At 37.8% G+C, this 21,041-nt stretch overlaps 2 protein-coding genes across 3 annotated transcripts in view; one reads left to right on the top strand and one right to left on the bottom strand.

The window, feature by feature from the left end:
• Positions 1-15,551, top strand: part of LOC124165954 (SH2 domain-containing protein 3C) — a 278,828-nt gene extending 263,277 nt beyond the window's left edge. For both annotated transcript variants that reach the window (XM_046543503.1, XM_046543501.1), the window contains 6 exons: positions 524-1,030; positions 3,318-3,487; positions 4,038-4,330; positions 6,039-6,277; positions 7,622-7,790; positions 12,961-15,551. In XM_046543503.1, the coding sequence (XP_046399459.1) occupies positions 524-1,030; positions 3,318-3,487; positions 4,038-4,330; positions 6,039-6,277; positions 7,622-7,790; positions 12,961-13,602 (2,020 nt within the window). In that variant the 3' untranslated portion in view covers positions 13,603-15,551. The remainder of the gene's footprint in view (positions 1-523; positions 1,031-3,317; positions 3,488-4,037; positions 4,331-6,038; positions 6,278-7,621; positions 7,791-12,960) is intronic.
• Positions 15,552-17,041: 1,490 nt separating this feature from the next.
• LOC124165956 overlaps positions 17,042-21,041 on the bottom strand; it is a 106,299-nt gene continuing 102,299 nt past the window's right edge. Inside the window, exon 9 of the mRNA XM_046543505.1 lies at positions 17,042-20,737. Within this exon, the coding sequence (XP_046399461.1) occupies positions 20,649-20,737 (89 nt within the window). The 3' untranslated portion in view covers positions 17,042-20,648. The remainder of the gene's footprint in view (positions 20,738-21,041) is intronic.

The raw sequence follows: 21,041 nt of genomic DNA, 5'->3' as shown, positions 1-21,041 counted from the left end.
GGGCGCTCAATCTGCCAGCTAATGACTCTCCTAACAGTTTAGAAGCAGACTTAAATTTGGAGCATGCTTCTTCATAGTTGTGAGGCATAGACCATTGTATAGCTGACTCGGGTTTAATTAATACTCCGTAACCCGGGAAACAAGTAAATACTTAATAATATACTAATACTTATAAGTAATAAATTTTATATAAAAAATAAAAAAACGAATTAATTAATATAAATTTATTATAATTCAATTATAAATTATTTAATTGTAAAATAGAATAATAATTAATTAAATTATAAAGTAATTAATAACTAATAATTTAATATTGATTAATTTAATTATATTAATTATTATGAAATTGTTTTTGGGGGGGGGTTTTGGATGCTTACTTAATACTTTTTAGTAGTATACCGGGTTAGAAATGTTGTTTGTATTTCACAATTTTTCGAAAAGTGGTGTTGAATCGGAATAATGAAGATCAAGTGATTATATCTGATTGTATGAATAATACTGAATTTATTCTCGACCTCTGCAGGCTCCCCGCCAAAAGAGCACATCACCACGGCACGGCCTCCGCTGCCTCCGAGGACGACGGCGGGGGCAGCGGAGGGGGTAGCGGGGGCGGAGGCGGCAGCGGGGGCAGCGCAGACGGCGTGCTGGGAGCCTCGGGGGCTGACGAAGCTCCCGTCAGGGCCGCCCCGCTCTTTTCGGCTCACTCCCTGCCCCGGGCCTCCGGCAGCGGGGGCGGTAGACACCCCCGGAGGCACCCTCTATCCACGCCCCCACCGCCCCCGGCCAGAGCGAAGATGGTGCGGGTGACGAGCGACCCTGCGCTGAGTCCTCGGCCGGAGAGGCGGGCCTCGGTTCCCGCGACGCCGCCACCGCAGGTTCCAAGGCCGCCGAAGGCTGCGGACGACGGCACGCCGCCGCCCAAGCCGGGGAGGCCACCGCCGCTGGCTGCGGGGGACGCGGGCGTCGTCGCAGCCGGAGCGGAGGGGGTGCCGGCCATAGCGCAGATGCCGTGCGGGCACGCGGCGTTCAGGTAAGCGCTTCTGACTCCGCAACGGTTGATGCTAAACCAAAATGACCACGAGTGTATACTTTTTAAAATCTAGTGCTTTTATCATTTTCAACGGAAGAATTGAAATATTTTCCTTCTCCATAGAAAAATCTGCCCCTTCCCTCTGCATAAAATTATGGTTTCGATAGTAGTGCCCACGTCACCCTAATGATGGCGTTGGATTTCCCTATTCCATCCCTTCTGTCCCTATTTAACCCTGTAGGTGTCGGCAGGCTCCTTACCGAGGCGGCGCTCTTTCCTTTTGGTACTTGGTTCCCGGACCTCGTGTGTTGTACCATCTAAGGACCCACCCTGGGTCCTCATCTGCTGCTTTTGTCATGATATCAAGAAAAATCTTTGGTGAATGACGATGCTGACTTTGTTGTTCCACATTAGATACAGTTTTAGGCGACCTGAGTTTCCCAGACCTATGCCTCCTGTCAAAGATTGGCGTTGAATTTTGATTTTGCAACCCTCATTGCTGGATAAAGTTCTTTAGTTCTTTTTATGTGATACAACATAGTGAATATTGCCATTTTCATGATGAATCAGTTCCATGAAGTCATGCTCGTCACAGGTCAAAACATTTTGGGTAATTTTTCTCATAGGATGGTCTCCCATTCCTCTAGTAATTGTAAATTTAGTTTTGTCAGTAGTAGTTGTTGTTGCTGTAAAGACGGAATGGGGATTCTCCATCTCCACCATCAGTACCAAGTGGTTTAACCTCTCTCTCCAAACTGCAAATAGATTCATTGAGAATACCTTGTTATTAACTCCCATAATTGCCTATAATATTTCTTGTGTTTTTTATCCTCAGAAATCCCTATCGATATAATTTCTACTTCCTGAATAAAATATACTTGCATCATGATGAAGCAAATAATTGTATTGTTTCAGATTGAGATATATGTGGTAATTTAGGAGTCAGAATCCTCTCCCTATCCTAAACCAAGAAATAATTATTTTAAAATATGTTAATTAAGTAGTACCTGAATTTGAAACTTTTGATATCCCTATCACCTCCAATCTGCCTTGGCAGAGGGGTAAACTAGCCTGACTAACGTAAGGCTATGGGTTCAAGTACATACTGCCTTGTTAGGTTGCCCCTATCCAAAGAGTAGCTATTTGTGAGTGTCCATTGCTGTTCTTCCTTGGATTCCTCTAATGTAAAGTCCTTCAATTTTCTGTTTTCAGAGATAAATAGAAATAAATTAATAAAAATAAATCTATTTGTTCATGGTCTTGGTGCTATTCCACAGAATTGAATAGAATGAACTTCGTTTCATATATATTTCCAAATGTTATGTGGAATGTTTCATTTAGAGCGAAAGCTCTTTTTTTAATGAAATTCATTCATTTATACATGAGCGATACATGGGAACCATGGTCAAAACATGTATGAATTCATGAACCAAATTACAACAGGTTCTATGCTACATTAATGCATTCATACAAGTAATCAGGGCATTTTCATGTTCGTTCTTGCATTTACTAAATAGGGTAGTTTCCTTCATCAAAGAAAATGAAATGCTAGTTAGCTAGAAATTGATTGCTATTCGTTACCCACCATTAGTGTATTCATAATATAAAAATTATTTGGTTTTAGAAATACTGGTTGAGACGAATGGCAAGGGTCAATTTTATCCTCATTTGAAAAAGGCCAGATTGGCGCCCATGCGATGCCACTCCACGTGACGTCACAGGGACCTAGTTTCTATAGGAGTAGATAGGAGTTTTACATAGTCTGAGGTTACCAATGCATGCATGAGGCACAGAGCTCAGGGAAACATGTCTTAATAATCACCTAATAAAACTGGCTAAGGTCAGATAGTTTGCTTCGTTTGATAAGGTATTAATAATCGTTATTTAAGCCAAGCGCTACCTGCCAGCATGGTACTCTGCTACCTGCTAGCATCCTGTGCCGTATCAGCACTCAGAGCCTCGCCCCAAGGTCATCTCAGTTGCAGCGGCGGGAACCAGAACGACGTCAGATGGAGTTTTTCCCTGCATTCATACTTACCCGTCGTGTTTTCGCGCGCTTGAAAATTTTCACTTTTCATTTAATCGCAAAAAATAGATATCATCATTTAAAAATCTAAAAGCGTGAAATACGTACTCCAGGAGTAATAATCTTTCGATTTAGGCAGTAAAAAAATAATAAGAAACCACCCTATTAACTTTCATGTGGTAATTCATTGTTTAACCAGGCCATTATATTTGATAAATTGTTGTACATTTTGATCTGAGCATCTCATGCCCATACTTTCAGGGTGCACCATGCCTCTGGGTCAGATTCCGGCAATGGCTCTGGGGACTCAGCACAGAGCTCTGTGGAGGCAGATGGTCAGCAAGGTGTTCCTGGCAGGGGTATTGGTGTCGTCATAAGGAATCCCAGGCACTCTCACATGCCACCTATAGCACCCATAGCACCTTCAGAAGGTAATGGTCTGAAAGGTTGTAATCTCCTGCAGTAATTTTCTTTCATGGGTCAGTTTCAATTTACTCTACCCAAGGTATAGGGTCTTATGTCTAAATTTTATGTAAGTTAGTTTTTATTCATATCCAACTTTGGTCTTAAGTATTGTATTATTAAGTATTCTAATTCTCTTCACCCATATTTTGGAGTCATTGCACTTAATGGGTGAATACATCTACCGGCTGTTTCAACATAAATGGTGGAGTTGTAACACTTTCTTATATTTTTTGCACTAAACTTACGGCTATAAATCAAGCATAAAATTATAGGGAAACTGAAACAGTTTTCCTTAAAAGCCTGCTCTATTTGTCATACGGTAGATGCCAAGGCAATAACAGAGTTGTAGAAGTTACTTATACAGTCAAATAACAGCTAACTGTTATTTATTTTTTTGTCACTTCATTTTTTTGTTAATAAAATATTTGAATATTTAATTTGAGGCATATGCATCACGTACTGATTATCTTTGAAAGATTTCCAATATTATTATATTCTTTCCATTTTATTTTCTAGCAATGCCTCTTGGGGCACCATCTTACGAAGAAATAGAGGCATCACTGATGCAGTCTGTGCAGTCACAACCCCGGGATTGGCCTCATCAAAATGCCTATGACCTGGAGAACTTTCAGACTTTACTCCTTCCCAGCTTAGAGAATAAACCTTTGGACTCGACGGCCCTGAGAGGAGTAAGATTAATGTTGAAAGAGACTGGACCCAGGGTGCTGGCTAACCACCTTACAAGAGTTGACCTGCATACATTGTTGATGATACCTCCAGAGGAAATCAACACACCCACCACACCAAAGGTAAAAGAATACAATTAATGCTAAATAGATTAAAATTTCAAGGAATCGTACATTCCAAGTGATAATGTATACATGAGCAGAGGTCTATATGCAGCAATGAATGAAAATTGCCAATATAAAAGTCATTAGTCTTGAATTAGATTTGAACCCGAATTTACTGCCAAATTCTGATCAAGTTATGCTACCACGTATGCCATGTAGCAGGGGCAGATTCTGGATTTTTTTCTGGGGGGGGGGGAAAGGGGGGGGGAAAGGGGGGGGAAAGGGTCTGACAGGTCTTCTCATATTTGAGATTAAAACAATATACAACAATTACTGTAGAAAATACCTATTCTTTTTATTTTGATGTAAAATTTATTAATATTAAATAAAATGATTGGGGCTCTGTAAAACACAATATAAAACCAACATAATGATAACCATATCAAAATTCTTGTCTACGTTTTAGGCATCTGGGGGATACTTGCCCCCCCTTCCCAAATCTTCCTATGCCACGTAGCCATATTTTTTAAAATACAAATTTGATCAGTGGCCATATCCCAAACAAGCTGCCTAGATCTCAGGTACATATGGTTTCAATAGATACCAAATTAGAAAGAGTATTATTCAACATTGCAAATTTTCCAAAGCATTGCTTATTACAATTAAAAAAATATCATTTCAACCATAGTTATGTGGCAAATCATATACTCCACCAATATATCGATAATGCATATTTAAGTAATTGTACCTGCATAATAAACAGATCATTTTGAAGTATTTTACGTACCGTATTTCTCCGAATATAGTCCCCCTCTGAATATAGTCCCCCCCTAATTTCGAGGCTTCAGTTTCGGGAAAAATTATAAAAATGCGTCTGAATATAGTCCCCTCTTTACTTTACCATTGGAATTTTTGGAAAAAAAGGGGGGACTATATTCAGACAAATACGGTATATATCTTAAAGCAACAACATATGGAAATATGCACACAGCAAACACTGTTATCAATATCTATCTGTCACAATGAATATTTTGACAATGTTACATAGATATGTATCCTATTTAAATGTTACATCCACGAAGAGTAGTAAAAATAACATCATATAGATATCCAAGTTGTATTATAATATCAATGATATTAAAAAATTATTTTTCCAAATAGTATCTACAGGTACAGGGGCGGATCCAGGATTTCTTTCTGGGGGGGGGCACACCCAAGGCCATGTCCAGGATTTCGGTCTGGGGGGGAGCACAAGGTTACCTCGTAATACAAAACGAACGCAATGATAATGGGACTTTATTAAAATCTTCCAAATTTTTTTAATGTTCTGGGGGGGGGCTTGTGCCCCCGTGCCCCCCTATATCCGCATATGTACAGGTAGCATATGTTCTGTATAGAATTGAAGGGTACAAATGTTTTGTCTATATGTCTGGGGATTACCAAATACTATAATAAGGATACCCATTATCTACTCATTAGATGTTATGGAGATATCTAAGAGGTGTTGAAATATGGACCTACTTGTCCACTGTTGGACATCCCTGCAAATTTGTTTGGCAGGTCCTTTGAATATTTGACAGATGTCCACAGAAAGTTAATTGGATTAACATGGATTTTGCACGGATGTCATATGTTAACAACAAAAATGATGTCTTGATGTTGTGGGGATATTGCTTGCTGCTTGGGATTAAGCCTGATATTAATCACTTTATTTCCCCTCTTTTAGAACCCTGAGCCAGCGAGTAACATTGGGGAGGACAACGGCAGTGAGACCAATGGTAGTGGGAATGGAGAGGCAGGAGTTGAGAATGGAAACGGAAGGAATGGAGACGAGGGGAATGGCAGCTGTCCGTGGGATGGATACGAGAAGAGGCCAGGAGAAGTTGGAGGACCTGGCGTCTGCTCAGGAATTGAACTAGTCACGCTTCCCCACGGCCACCAAATGCGAGTGGATCTTGTGGAGAGGTATGTCAGTGGTGTAGCAAGGGAGGAGGTATGGGGGGTCCGGACCCTTCCCAAAATATAAAAACACAATTACATTGGTTCATAAAAGAAAACAAAATATCGAAAAATTATGAATTTACAAAAGATTTCTTTGAAAAATAAAGTTTTTCCATTATGGAAAGTGTTAAAATTAGTTTAAAACCCTCTACTTAGTCCCCTGTTTTAAAAAAAAATTCACCCCCCTTAATCCCTCTCAAACGAAATTTCTGGCTACCTCACTGAGGAATGCCATATAATTTGCTATTAGACATGCACACCAACAGTAAACGTTTTATGGTGCTGAGATGAAAAGTGGAGGCTGATACTTGTGGAAGTCCATTGTGGGATATAAAGTAAAGATACTTTGCACTTACATATAAATATTTATTTTAAAATGAGTCAACATGTTTCACTGCACCGCAGCATCATCGGGACTAACATCACCCCGAACCCTTCCTTCAACTCTCACCCCCACCCTTCTAATCCAGGAATAGGGCTATATTCTCCTTCCACCCTTATCCTCCTCACATTAGTATTTATTCCGGCATGGTTAATTTCTATGTTAGTCTTGAAGATGCTGCACTTCAGTGAAACATGTTGTTGAAATAAATATTTATATGGAAAAGTGCAAAATATCTTTACTTTCTATCCTTCATGGTTTCAGGGCTGGTTTAAGCAGTAAGCAAAGTATGCAGCGGTGTAGGGCTCCTAGGCAAAAGGGGCACCTAAGCACTCACTCAAATTAAGTCCAATTCAGTCTGGAAGTTAAATTCATTGTTTGTTACTACTGTTAACATTATTGATTTTGAAGCTACTGGGAGCAAACTCAGGTTTAATTAATAAAAGGTTCATAATTAAGGTAATAGCTACCCACAATTGATGACGAGAATTATGCATCCGATTGTGAGATGAATCCTCTTTTTAGCAGGAGTTGGGAGGGGGGGGAAAACCTTGTCTTAAATTCGTAGAAATAGGGTAACTTTAAATGCGATGGTGGTTGGCGTAACATGGTGAAACTCCTTCATGATGCACAAAGGTTAAGAAAACACTTAGCTGTTTCACAAAATAAAATATATTGCGACCGGTTTCGATACAGCGTATCATAACTTTGTTTAAATATTTTTATAAGAGCTTAAAGAAAATTCTTGAAAGACATAGGTTTTAATTGTGCATTTTTTTAGCATTTTTGTAGCAAATTGTAAATTTTTATAGAATATTAATTCTATCATTACTTAAGCAACTTCACTGACTTCTCTGAATGGGTAACTTTACCGTTTGGTATAAAACTTTTTGAGCCTGACATGGATTTCAAATATTTTTCAACAGGACAGAGTGTTTGAAGCTCATGGTAGCTGTGACAATACTTACCTGTCCAACGCAAGAGGAAAGAGCTGAAGCATTGCATAAGTGGATTCAGGTTGCTGTGGAAACAAAGACTGCTTTGGGCAATCTCTTTGGATTTTGTGCAGTGATGATGGGCTTATGTATGCCTCAGGTAAGCATGTCACATCTCATTTGGCGGAGACAGAAAAATCTGAATGCCAATTGAAGTTAGCGATAATAAATATCTCCAAAAATGGTGTTTTAATTCACATAGCAATCATTTACATGGAGCAATGAAGACAATTAATATACTCTTTTGTGGAGGAGAATAAAGAATGCACATTAGGGTGGGCCGAAAAAAGGTTTTTTTTCCTGATCAAATTTGCCCTATGCGGGAAAGTTGCGAAATGATATAAGGATCTCGCACACCAAATTTTTTTCAAATCGGATAATATTAACCACTGCCGCCCGAGCTCTAAAGTTTAAAATTTTGCGAAAAATCAGGCTGATTTCAGAATCAAATGGCTATGAAGACGAATTTTATGAAAATATGGGATAATGGATAATATCAAAGAGTGGATACATGTTTATAGATTATGAAAATGAAATTTGAAGTTTTTTTGACAAAATCTATGGTTAAAAAAATGTCTATGAATTAACAACAAAATTATAGTATAGACCACCCGCACAACACAACTCATTTTTGCCAACATTTCTAAAACTCCATTTTGGGGGCTAAATTGCAGGTAAAATAATATTTATTTCGATTGAATTTCATTTCTTATCAAATAAGTCATCATATGGTAGTAAATAATCCCACAAAAAGTAATAATAAGGTAAATTATTTGAAATTAACATCAATCATAATGACGAATAACGTACCTGTGGAGCTATTTTCAACAAGAAATTCAGCCAAGGCTGAGAAAAAACAGAAACTGAACACCAAGCATTTCACTAAGTAGCTCTCTGCTAGTTTCGTAAAGAAACTACCCAGAACTCACCACGGGGAAGAGGCTACCATCGAGTTCCACCCGTGTCCCCCCCAGCCAACCTTCCGAGGGACACGATTGTGAAAGCACATCAATTACTCTGAGAAAATTATTCTATTCTATTAATATTATTATTATTATTATTACTATTATTATCCGTCTCTTATGCACGATAATGCCCATCCATGCCTGCGTTCTATACTTCACACGGATTTTGATGCTAACATTATCATTTGTACCATCCTTTCAACTGCTTTTGTATGGCAGGGAAAAGGTACTTCTAATACACATCTTTCCGTAACAAGGTCTTCCAAGTTTTTGTTAGTCATCCCAGCTACTATTGGTGGTTGATTTACCTCAATTAGTTCACAGTCAGCCAAGTCGATATAATTTTGAGCATCGAAGTTTAGAAAGATTTTGTGCTTTCCCGGCGAATGGACTGAGTGAAGAGTTCTCGGGATCGCCACCGGGTCAGGAACTCCATATCGGCCGACGTTTCGATGTCCGACTCGTTCATCGTCCTCAGGGCTGTGAAGTGTTCATTTACTCTTCACTCCATCGAAAGTTAGCTTTGGAAAATTCGAATTTCCTCAATTCCTCCTGCTGAGTTTCTCTCGATTTCAATGTATTTGTGATGGCCATTGCACGAATTCGTCTGCGTTCATCGGCTAACATTGCAAGCGGAATATTCTCTGGGTGAGCAAAATTACATTTCCCTGAATCATAGAGTAGCGGCGTAATTTGATGTCTCTATCTATATATTTCATAAGAAGAATCATGTTCATAATATACTTCGGGATTTCTGTTCAATATTGTCTCAATTTTATTGAAAACCGCATTGGAAAACTTCGATAACAAATTTTGCCAAGGCCATCAGTTCTTTTGACGGTTCTGAACGATAGTTCATTGCAATGAAGCAGGCAAACAAACCAATGCAAAGGTCTTCTTAGGGCCATTTCCATTCCTGATTACTCCAGCATGGCTTCCGGTGTTAACCTCAGTTCCATCGCACACAATTGCTTGGAGTCCATCGATAATGATCATTTCCTCCCCTAGAAAATTCGTTATGGAATCTTAAAGGCCAATAGCTTTGCTGACACATGGGGTGACATGCCATAAGTAGCGTGAACCGGGCTCTTGAACGAGAATTACATGCTCTTCACCTATTGTTTTTCACTTTGATTAACTATAAACGAAAGCACAGTCTTTCCTCTCGTCGAAGTAAAGAGCTTGCAGTTTAACAGTTCCCACATTCTTCCGAAGAGACGTGCGCAATCTTTCTCTTTCCCTTCTAACTTTGTTCTTGTCAACAAAAAGTACATTGACTCCTTGAGTAACCAAACCCATATCTATTAGGTGCGCAGATGCAAGTGCTGCAGAGGTATGGTTTGACATGCAGAATTATTCACAGGATGATGCAAATCTTGGTAATTTCAAATTACTTACACTAACCTTTTTCCATGAAATCCTCTCCTTCACTTGCATCACATAACTCTCCGTTCAATGCCATTTCATCACCTGAGTCTTCTGAACAGAAATGTTATGACAAAATAGGGTGGAACATTCGGGTGTACCTTTGTTCCTTCTAACCTGCAAAGCCTCGTCTTCCTATTTTTGGTCTCCTGCACATCGATGGCGTCTATCTTCATTTTCCTGCCAATTCTCTGTCCTTAGGGAATTCCCATTCTAAACAAGGAATTTTCGAAAGAATATGACAAACAGAATCAGTCTCACTAAAGCAATTTAGATGCCGCAACATCAAAAAGCTGACGTGCGTGACGAAGAAAGTCTTGCTAAATATCAGGGAAAGCATTCTTGTTGACAGATCGAAGAATATTGCGATTATTTCCATGATATTGAATAATTTGTCAAACAATTTGCCTATATCCAACAACTGGGATAGAGGATCTATGCCAAATGCCTTCAATGGCATAAGCCACTGTCTCCGCGATTCCCGACAGAGAAATAATGGTATTTTAACTTTCTTCTTCAATGTACCGAGAGCACAAAAACATTTTCATCATAAGTGGGCAAATCATTACCCATGAAATTTTCGGGTGCAACAAATATCGCGCACTTCACTCCACACCTGGTACGCTTTCCCTCTATTCTAACCATTGCGTCAATCCTCCCGTAATCCTTTGGAAGGTTGGTTGGGGGACACGGGTGGAACTCGATGGTAGCCTCTTCCCCGTGGTGAGTTCTGGGTAGTTTCTTTACGAAACTAGCAGAGAGCTACTTAGTGAAATGCTTGGTGTTCAGTTTCTGTTTTTTCTCAGCCTTGGCTGAATTTCTTGTTGAAAATAGCTCCACAGGTACTTTATTCGTCATTATGATTGATGTTAATTTCAAATAATTTACCTTATTATTACTTTTTGTGGGATTATTTACTACCATATGATGACTTATTTGATAAGAAATGAAATTCAATCGAAATAAATATTATTTTACCTGCAATTTAGCCCCCAAAATGGAGTTTTAGAAATGTTGGCAAAAATGAGTTGTGTTGTGCGGGTGGTCTATACTATAATTTTGTTGTTAATTCATAGACATTTTTTTAACCATAGATTTTGTCAAAAAAACTTCAAATTTCATTTTCATAATCTATAAACATGTATCCACTCTTTGATATTATCCATTATCCCATATTTTCATAAAATTCGTCTTCATAGCCATTTGATTCTGAAATCAGCCTGATTTTTCGCAAAATTTTAAACTTTAGAGCTCGGGCGGCAGTGGTTAATATTATCCGATTTGAAAAAAATTTGGTGTGCGAGATCCTTATATCATTTCGCAACTTTCCCGCATAGGGCAAATTTGATCAGGAAAAAAAACCTTTTTTCGGCCCACCCTAATGCACATATTGATGATTGCACGTTAATAAAAATATTGGTTTCAGACATACTGCATATTTATTTTTCCAAATTTTAATGGCATTATGATTTTCCTACCATTAGGCATTAAGATGTGTTGATTTTGTTAGCACAGTAATACTCTTAGTTATTATTTCCATTCATTTCTATTTTCTCATTTTTTTATTGAATAATTTATTTTTAAACTTTATTTTGTTGCCCTTATGGATTACAGTGCTACCCTTGCTATATAGGGAGTTAAAAATATATCCTTCTGGTAATTGTTTATTCTCTTTTATATGACAAAAAATCACGTATAAAACACCATTTTCTAAGTCACTTTCTGCCGCAGCTATTTCAAACTTTAAAAAATTTTAAGTTCTTGAAACTATTGGAGACGCAGTAATTATTAGGTTGCAGTAATACTGCAAAGCAAGATGAATAATGCTGCAACCTCTGCAACCTTGTACAGCCTGTCTGCAATGATGCTGCAGCATCCTGTGTTTACTAGGTGTATTTTGAGTTCACCTTTGAAAATTTCAATGATGCACTAAGCTCCATGAAATCTCTGTGAGAAGTGGCAATTAGGAATAAACTCATTTATTGTTACTTTGCGAAACTGAGAGAGTAATTTTATGAGAAGGTTTCTCGTTTTTAATTTCCGAATTATAAGTACCAGCATTGTTTCATGCATTTATTTTGATGGCAAATTTATCAAAATGCATTAATCTAATGTTCACCTGAGTAAATTAGAGCTAATTGGGCATGCACTTTGTCCAAATTAATTCACATTCTTCCAGTGTTGCCAAAGCAAAATTACTCCCTCATCTCTTGCCAGGAAAATCATATTGGTGATATGGGGATGCAGGAACAATCAGTTGACCATGGCTTTGGCCCACAAGCATCCAGGTTTTTTAGAGCTGAGCACATGGCAATATCCCACGCTAAAATATTTTATTCTTAGAGAATGGTAACTTGGCTGTGAAACCTGAGTGAATTTTGGTTCTTAAGGCCAATAACCTTAATTTGTGTTTTTCTTAATTTGAAAAGATTATGTATTTATTATTATTATTAACCTGGTGATTCTGTCCCTGGCCCATTTTGCCACTGGAATCATAGATGGCATAGCTTGTGCATAGGTTTTCAAGGGACTGGGGTAGTAGAATTTTATGCATACCCATGTCCTGAGTGGTGGACCCATTTAGGTAGAGCTGGAACTTGCGACCTTAGGATAAGCAGGGTAGGACTTTACCCAGCTGTCACTTAGGCTGATAATTGCATTGAAGCTCTTGAGCAACCTCTTAATGATAAACAATACTCCTGATTTTTTATCAATTTCACTCTGCATAGGATGTTTTAAGATGTTGAAATCTAAAATCTTGATGAAATAAAAAAAAGCCATGCCCTAATGGGTACCCTTACCTTATCACCGTAAGTATGATTTTTTTAATCACGTTCCTTCCATACTGACTGATTTCTATTGTTTACTTTTGTGGGGCAGGTGGAGAGGTTGAGTGCGACATGGCACGTTCTCAGGCAGCGCCACACGGACAGTGCCTTCAACTTCGAGGCCAAGCTGCGCCCCACGCTCAAGAGCATGAACGAGTGCACCAACCCCCAGGCACCAAACACCACCATCCCTCACCTCCTCCCCATTGCCCTCCTGCATGAGAGGGTGCTGGACGATCTCAACGGAGTCGCCCCAGAAGGCCTCGGACCCAACGAGACCCCTGAAAGCAAAGGCCCTCGGTCACACCTCTACAGGCACTCGTGCCTCCAGCCGTGGGAGTCATCATCAGCTGATTTTGGTCTCAGCACGCTCCACGCCCATCTCGAAGCATCAAGGAAGTTTGGCGCGCCGGGAGCGGCCGCGGCATTTCGACGGAACGCAGAGATTGTTTTGGGCAGTGGTGGTGGTTGTGGGGATGGGGTGGTCACGCCAAAGGTGGATCAGCTCTTGATGGATTCTTTCAGGACAGAGTTTCACTTAAAATTCCTCTGGGGTTCTCGAGGAGCGACGGTGGAATCATCAGAAAGGCATGCAAAGTTCGAAAGGGTTCTGAATCTCATGTCGGAGAAGTGCGAACCCCCTCCTCTCCCCCCTAGTCCAACTAGTACCCCTGTAATGACTCCCTGTCCGTGAGCGTGCACAAATTAATCCCGCGCTTATTTATCATTCCATTGGTGACGTATTAAATCAGTAGATTCCCCATGTAAAGAAAGGAAAGTTGGTTGGCTGTAAATGACTGATAACCAGAATAGCATGTATATATTATATAAATACATATATATATAAATGTAAATGGACGGAACGAGAGAATAGTTCCTTTAGCACTGCCAGGACGTATTACTGTGCATTTTAATTGGTCATATATGTGATATCACAAGCGTTATGCGTAAAATTTTGATCATTGCTTCACCAACGTACACATCATTTGATGTTTTGACAGTCAAATGGATTTTTAACCTACCAGGAACATGATGGAGGATTAGCATCATAGTTTTCTTTGTATTCAAGTTTCAAAAAAACCCTAAAGAGGTTTCTGAAAGTAGCTGCCGATTTCAGGGTAACTTAGGACCCCTTCAATAGAGGTCGCTTGGTGGTGCTTCTGAGTTGCGGGCATTCAGAACCACCACACGTGACTGTGTGGTGCATCTCAAATGTACTGCTGGCTCTAGCAATGTTCTGTTGCAAATGTTATGACTTGTAAGTACCACCATGTAACATCATGTAAAGGGATCTACTGAAGAAAACGTGGTGAGATCCCTTTTTTTGAATCAATTCCATGGACAGTATACTAGATCTATTCCTTCATTATGAATGGAAGCCTTCATCAGTGTAATGTGCCCTCGATGGTATGAATAATGCTGAAACTTTTGTATCATCAGCTCATTTCTTTGAAAGTTAGGTGATCTGAAGACAATAGAAAAGACCAATGGTACTTCTGGAGTGTTAGAAAGAGATTGGAAAGAAGGAAAAATCAAGCTTTCAGCATGTTAGATATTTCCAAAAGGATTAACACAGAAAATTTTCTGGCTCTGTGCATTTGTAGAATTGAAATTTTCTAACACTCGCAGCTAATATATAATTCGCCTAATACTGCCAATGAATGCTGAAATTTGTTGATATGAAATGAATATTGAAGTATTACTAATCTCTTTTACCTCCCTGGGGAAAACTGGAATGTGTGCAGCTTGTAAGATGAGGTGTGTATATACTGAAAGTAATGTTGGAAACTAATATGTGCAATGACTTTTTGTCGTCTTTCAGTTAGCTCTGAACAATCTCAGGTAACAGTCAGTGGACCATGGACTAATTTAAAGGTGTGCTCCAAAAAAATATTTTTTTCTCTCCTTACCATTCTGGTCAACTTTTGAAACATGGTGTAGAATCTCTCATTATAATTTCAGTAGTTGCTAATGGGTATATTACTTTAGGCCTAATTATTTTACAGGAGATTTTTGAGGTAATCAATTTTATACCTGTTATAAAATTTCTATCAGCTGCTAATTACAATGTGAACATATGCTACAATAAGACACCTAATATTGTCAACTTTAGTGCTATGGCAACAATGTATCAATGGTTAAAAAGATTTTTCACTTACACATGGATGAGAGGGGCTAACGTATAAGGCTAGTGAATATGGATGAAGGGACATAATCGTAGAATGCCATGGAAATCTAAATGATTATTTGGATTTTTTTTAAATTTCCTCTATGTAAAGCAGAGACTTTTAATATTAGTCCAACAATGATGTAGGTAAAGTTACAATATAGGTTAATTTCATATGAAACATAATATTTCAAATGATTTCACAGTTGTATTATTTGATGAGTATTTTGTCTCGGTTACTGTTGTACTCTCATTGCTTTGAGGAGAAGGTTATATTCTGTCCAAGTACAGAAAGTGGGTAATAGATTAAGGCACCGCTCGAGAGCCCATCACCAGCTCTTACCACCTATTAGCCACACAATAGCTGTCTACTGTGTGCACCACTCATAGTGACAAATCTCACTCCACTCTGAAAAATTATCACATGAAAGTAAGTGTAAATTGTAATTTTTTATTGCAGTTTTGATTTCTAGGTGTGATTTCATGAAAAAAGAGTCTGAACACAATGGAGTTATGTCAATTAGTTATGTAACACTTAGTGTGACGCTTTTCAAGAAAGCAAAATACAATTTTTACTACCAACCGATTCATGAATTATTAAAGCACACGCGTTCGCCCAGAACCCGACTATTGTGTGACTGACAGCAGGTATGCGGCCAGTGTTGGACTCTTGAGGAGTGCCTTAATCTCTTTCCTGCCTTCCATGTTTGGGCAGACTATAGGTTGAATTGTTGAGGGTAGAGCTCATCCCAGAGCAAGCCATCTGAATGTAAGTGTCATTGAGTATGTGGATTGAGGGTTTGATGCTCAAAAATCCTCTCTTAACCCTTTCGCGCCGAATGCCTCACCTGTGCGGCGAGGATTTCTTCCCTAAACAACGAATGCCACACCAGTGCGTCCTGAATGTTCTTGCCCTAACCAACGAATGAGCCTGTGTGGCACAGGTCGAAAAAAGTGACCGTCGCAGACACAATAGACCCACGGGCGCGGTCGCCCCTCACGATCCGCCTTAGCGCGAGCCCAGTCCCATCTTCGGCCGCTCAGGTTGACCCTTTCCTATCCTCTCCACGCGGTCAACTACTGTTATTTGCAGTGCGGTTTCCAAAAAAATATTTCTTGCTTACTTTTGAAATTCAATGCTATAAATGAATTCATCTTTTTTTGCTGACCACATGGAAATTTCAAACAAAATTCTAACGTTAATCTCAACGGAATTATAGAACAACTAGTAAATACATTAAATCCGTCTAAATCAACGTAAGAACTTCGTTTAAAATTTCTGCACGCTCAGAAAAAAACACAAAACTCATTTTGAATGTAAAAAAATCGGTGCGAGCAACAAATATTTTCATATACTTTGCATTAACATTTTAGCCAGTTGACCGCGAACTCGTGCTAGGAAGGGGCTTTTAATCCTTCTAGGGTCTGAGACAGAGGCGGAGGAAAGGGATCGGCGCCCTCTGAGTTGGGTCCAAAAATGGTTAGGGAGGGAACCACTGCCTTCAGTTGATGCGAAAATGCTTCGTACAAGGGAGTAAAGATAACTTTCAAGAGACTCGTATTGAGGAAGAATTTCCCTGAACCAAGGTCCGGCGCGAAAGGGTTAAGGACACCAGGGATTTTTGTTCAGTTATTGGAAGGAATTGCCTGGATCGGAATCTGTAACCCTTTGACCAATAGCCAAGTATACTCTACTCACTGGCTTGCTTGCCCATTTCAGTCATGACAGAAAAAGAAAACAATTTGAGATATTCAACTCTTTAGAAAATTGCGTTATCAATTGACATGACACAGTTTGCACTGGAGGTTGCATTTGAAAAGGTGTGCTGTAAGGCATATTGGCCTGATAATATGCCTTGTAATGTAGATATATGTGTGACTATATATATCTAATACAGTGTATTTGAAGTGTAATTTCTTATTTGTGAGGAATTATGTCATGACTGCCATAGATTTTGCAGAAGTAGCTAATTTGACTATATAATGAAAATTTATGAGTGGAGAAAGAAATATCCTGGGGACGTTTCTCAAATAATGTTTACAGGTTGCTTTTGTTCCGTCTTTTATCAGTGAGAGCATTTTTGCTCTAAGCTTACTGGTTGATTTAGCGTTCTTTATGTGCTCTCCCTGAACCTATGAAATGTGCTTTGAATATTATTTTCTGATGCTGTTGGTATGAATTCAAAATTTTGTTGTCTATTTTACATTCATTTACGGGTAGATCTTTGATTTCATCCATAGGTTCTGATTGTCTGCATTAAAAACACGTTGTTTATCAATTTCAAGAGTTGATACTAATTCTGAATTCTGAAACCTATCATCATTAATCCCAATTTTCTACATCACATGTTTTCTTTTTCACTGGTGTCAGCTCATAAAGAGGCAGGTTATGATGAAATACTGATTTTATTTCTGTGACAATTCCTTTGATACTAACATTTGTACATGCCATTCTGGATTTGGAATCACTTAACATTTTATACATATTTTTTACTGGGCACCTTTACAGTTGTTGAAGGATAGGTGTAAGAATGGAGTTAGATAGACTTTTTTCAAGCAAACCTGGTGCATATACAACATCTCTCCAAAAGCAATGGTAGAAATTAGGGAATTAAAAATTTTTTTTATCAACTGCTAGGAGTAGTTTTTGAACAATACCAACAATAACCTTGATTTATGTGTGGGAGCTTTGTGCAGAAGTGTTTCTTCTTAGAGAAAGCACCAATTTATTACTACCACTGGCATTGATTCTGTGAGGGACACATTCCCCCAATATTTGATATGTAGGATATGTCCCCCGGAAAATTTAATGTGGTTATTATGAAGGTGTTCCATAGCCCACAGAACTCTCTGAAACCTGTAACCCACCAAGTTTCACTGCAATTGACATCAATGGTCACTATTAATACACCAGTATTCAGTTGGAGGGTAATCGCCATTATGTAGTTGCTAATAGAGAGTGATAATTTTGTTCTTTTATTTTATTATGAAAGGTAATCTTCTGACTTAGGTATATTTACACAGAAGGCAACTCCAATTACACTCAATACTTATACCTTTCTCTATTGCCACATTATCTTTATTTGTGGAATAATGATTTTTTTAAATGTGAAAAAATGTACTTCTTTCCCCTTTCTATTATCTATTTTAAAGCATTGGCAAAGAAATCAGTAATTTCGGGTGGTGCATTACAAAAAATCACTGCTGAAATATAAAAAATTATGAATATTGTTTCACACCCAGTATGCTTCGTACCTGACATTAATTCTTGTGGTATTTAGATTTGCATAAAAAATGGCTCACGTTTGCACCTTTGTGAGTCTCATTAATGCCACAAGTATTTGTCAACGTTTAACTTTAAGTGCAAATTGATAATCAGTTGATGGACCTATTCACCAAAATTAAATTGGGATTTGTAAAGTTAGAAGCCACAGTCATGGGTGGATCAAAAGATTGTTGGTTACCTTTCAGAGGTTTTTATGGTGGTGATCATCTGATTAATCACTTCAGGGAGCAAAAGCATTTCTTTCATGGTGAAATAATTCGGTCTCAAAAGAATCTATTGTCTAAGAATTAAGAATCAAAGCCATGAATTTACTGAATGGTGTTGGCTAGAAATGGTGATGATAATTTTGAAGGTTATGTACAGCTATATTAAACACTGTGATAGGTTATTCAAAATTGATGAACTAAATTCCCTCCCAATCCTTTGGTTTTGGTGTGTCAACCAGTGGCAATATATAATTTACTCCTTACCTCCTGAAAACAATTTTTTTGTTAGAAATTTCTTTTTATCCTACTAAACATTATACTGAGAATAAAAACATTTGAAATACAGATGCTGATTTGCAAGTCACAGTGCCATTAAGTGGTTAAAAATTATGACACACAGGCATTGCACGCCTATATTTGATTGAGGAAAACCATGGTTGGAAATATTTGTGGACCCCAAGGGACCCTGAAAGGGTTGTACATACCTTGGTTTATGGTTCCATTCACGAAAATAATTTGGTAGCCTATTTTAGTTCCAGCCGAGGCAAGACCACAATTGTTGGGGGTAAATGCCATTCAAAGTTGTTGGAAGGACTTATACAGCGAACTCCAACTTTAGAACCCCCTTAATTTTTTGCTTATGCCCTTCAAAGTTGATAGAATTGATACCTTTAATTTTGAGGGTGTGTAATAGATAATTGAGTAAACACCTGCTTCAAATCATATCTATCTACATAAGACATTATATCTGTGATTAAATTCATGAATTAGCGTTCAGATTCTCTATGGAGGAACTTCGATGAATAAAACTTATCGAAGTATTTTCCGGTTGAATGTATCATTGTTGTGATTCTTAAGTTTTGATTTGTGAAAGGTTGTGTTTCCATGTGTGAGTATTATAATGTTACATGTTTATAAAAAAATATTAAAGCTTTTTATTAATTCATGAAGTGCAAATTTAATGATCTGAATGTAACTATAGGGCAGTTTAGGGTGATTAAGTAATTGAAATGAATTATTTATTTAAGGAGTGCACCTTATATGAACATTTTATTGGCCACTAAATGAATTGAATGAGTTAAAATCCAATCGACTTATGACATAAGCTGACTTACTTACCTACATAGGTTAATAGATATCCAAGGAGTCTTTTAACTACGTGTCATATCAAAGTGTATAGATAACAGTTTAGTGGACTAGAAAAATGAACTAGGCTGATCTTATAGCTTTAATTAAATGTTAATATTGGCTGTATCATAGGTGGCTGTACAACTATGAATTTTACTGATCCTCGCTGAAAGATATTGTGCTGTATAGATATAGAGGTTGTTCTGGCCGTAGTTTACTTAATTATTGCTCTATGTTACAACTTGTTGTAAGCCTCTGTTACTTCATTGTGCTCGATGTGCTCAAATAAGTTAGAATGTATGTGCCAGAGAATATGGACTTTTCAAGGACTTGAAAATGTATTTTGTCTAATTTTCATACATAAAGTATTTGATGAAACTGCAGTTGTGGAACATTAAAGAAGCAACCTCTTTTGACAAATTCTTTTTTAATGAAAATTTATGATTACTTACATTTTATATATTTGTTACTATGAACATTTATTTACATAAGACACAGTGATGCAAAAATAACAATATTTCATTCTTAACTTTCATACATGGATGATGTTTTACATAAGATACCTCATGTATAACTTTGGTTGAATGGTATGGAGAGTTTTTTTCTCCGTAGATGAATGATCTATGATGCATGATAGAAGAAGTAATAAGAGCTGAATTCATTACGTGAATGCTCTCCCCATACATATATTTGTGCCCCACTAAACTCATATAAGTTTATACCAAATGAGACAATAACTACCTATTCATGATTTTTATGAGTGGATCCACAAAAAGTGAATTAGTTACACAATGATAAACATTCATTCATTAGAGACCAGCTGGTTTTGTTCAATTCTTTGAGCATTAAACAATTTCCTAATTATCTAAATAAAAACGTGTAGAAAGGGGCATTGTTTTGATAAAATTATGTCAAAAAGAATCAACATTACATTCATGCAACAAAAAAATAAACTAAATTAGAGTATCAATGGCATGTACCACTCCATTGGTTGCAGGAATGTTCTGAAGGACGACATGGGATGAGTTAATTTTCAAATGGCCTAAATGGAAGAGAGAAAAACATTTGTAACATTTATATTGATACACATATGGTTTTCTAATGTATAATATCTCAAATTGGGAAACGCTAAAATACCTTCTCAAAGGAAGTAAAATAAAATTTAAGTATGAAATCAAATGGTATGTATTTTTTATGTTGCATAGAATCAGAGTATTGATGAAGACATTATGCAGTTAGTATCCATGATATGACTTACAAATGAGTTCTACAGACTTTGGTTAGCATGAGGCTTTATGTACATAGAATAAAATTCATTACATGATTATTATAAAATGAAAATTTCA

The sequence above is a fragment of the Ischnura elegans genome, chromosome 9 (genome assembly GCF_921293095.1).
Source record: "Ischnura elegans chromosome 9, ioIscEleg1.1, whole genome shotgun sequence".
Lineage (NCBI taxonomy): Eukaryota > Metazoa > Arthropoda > Insecta > Odonata > Coenagrionidae > Ischnura > Ischnura elegans.
This window is presented reverse-complemented; position numbering and strand designations above follow the sequence as displayed.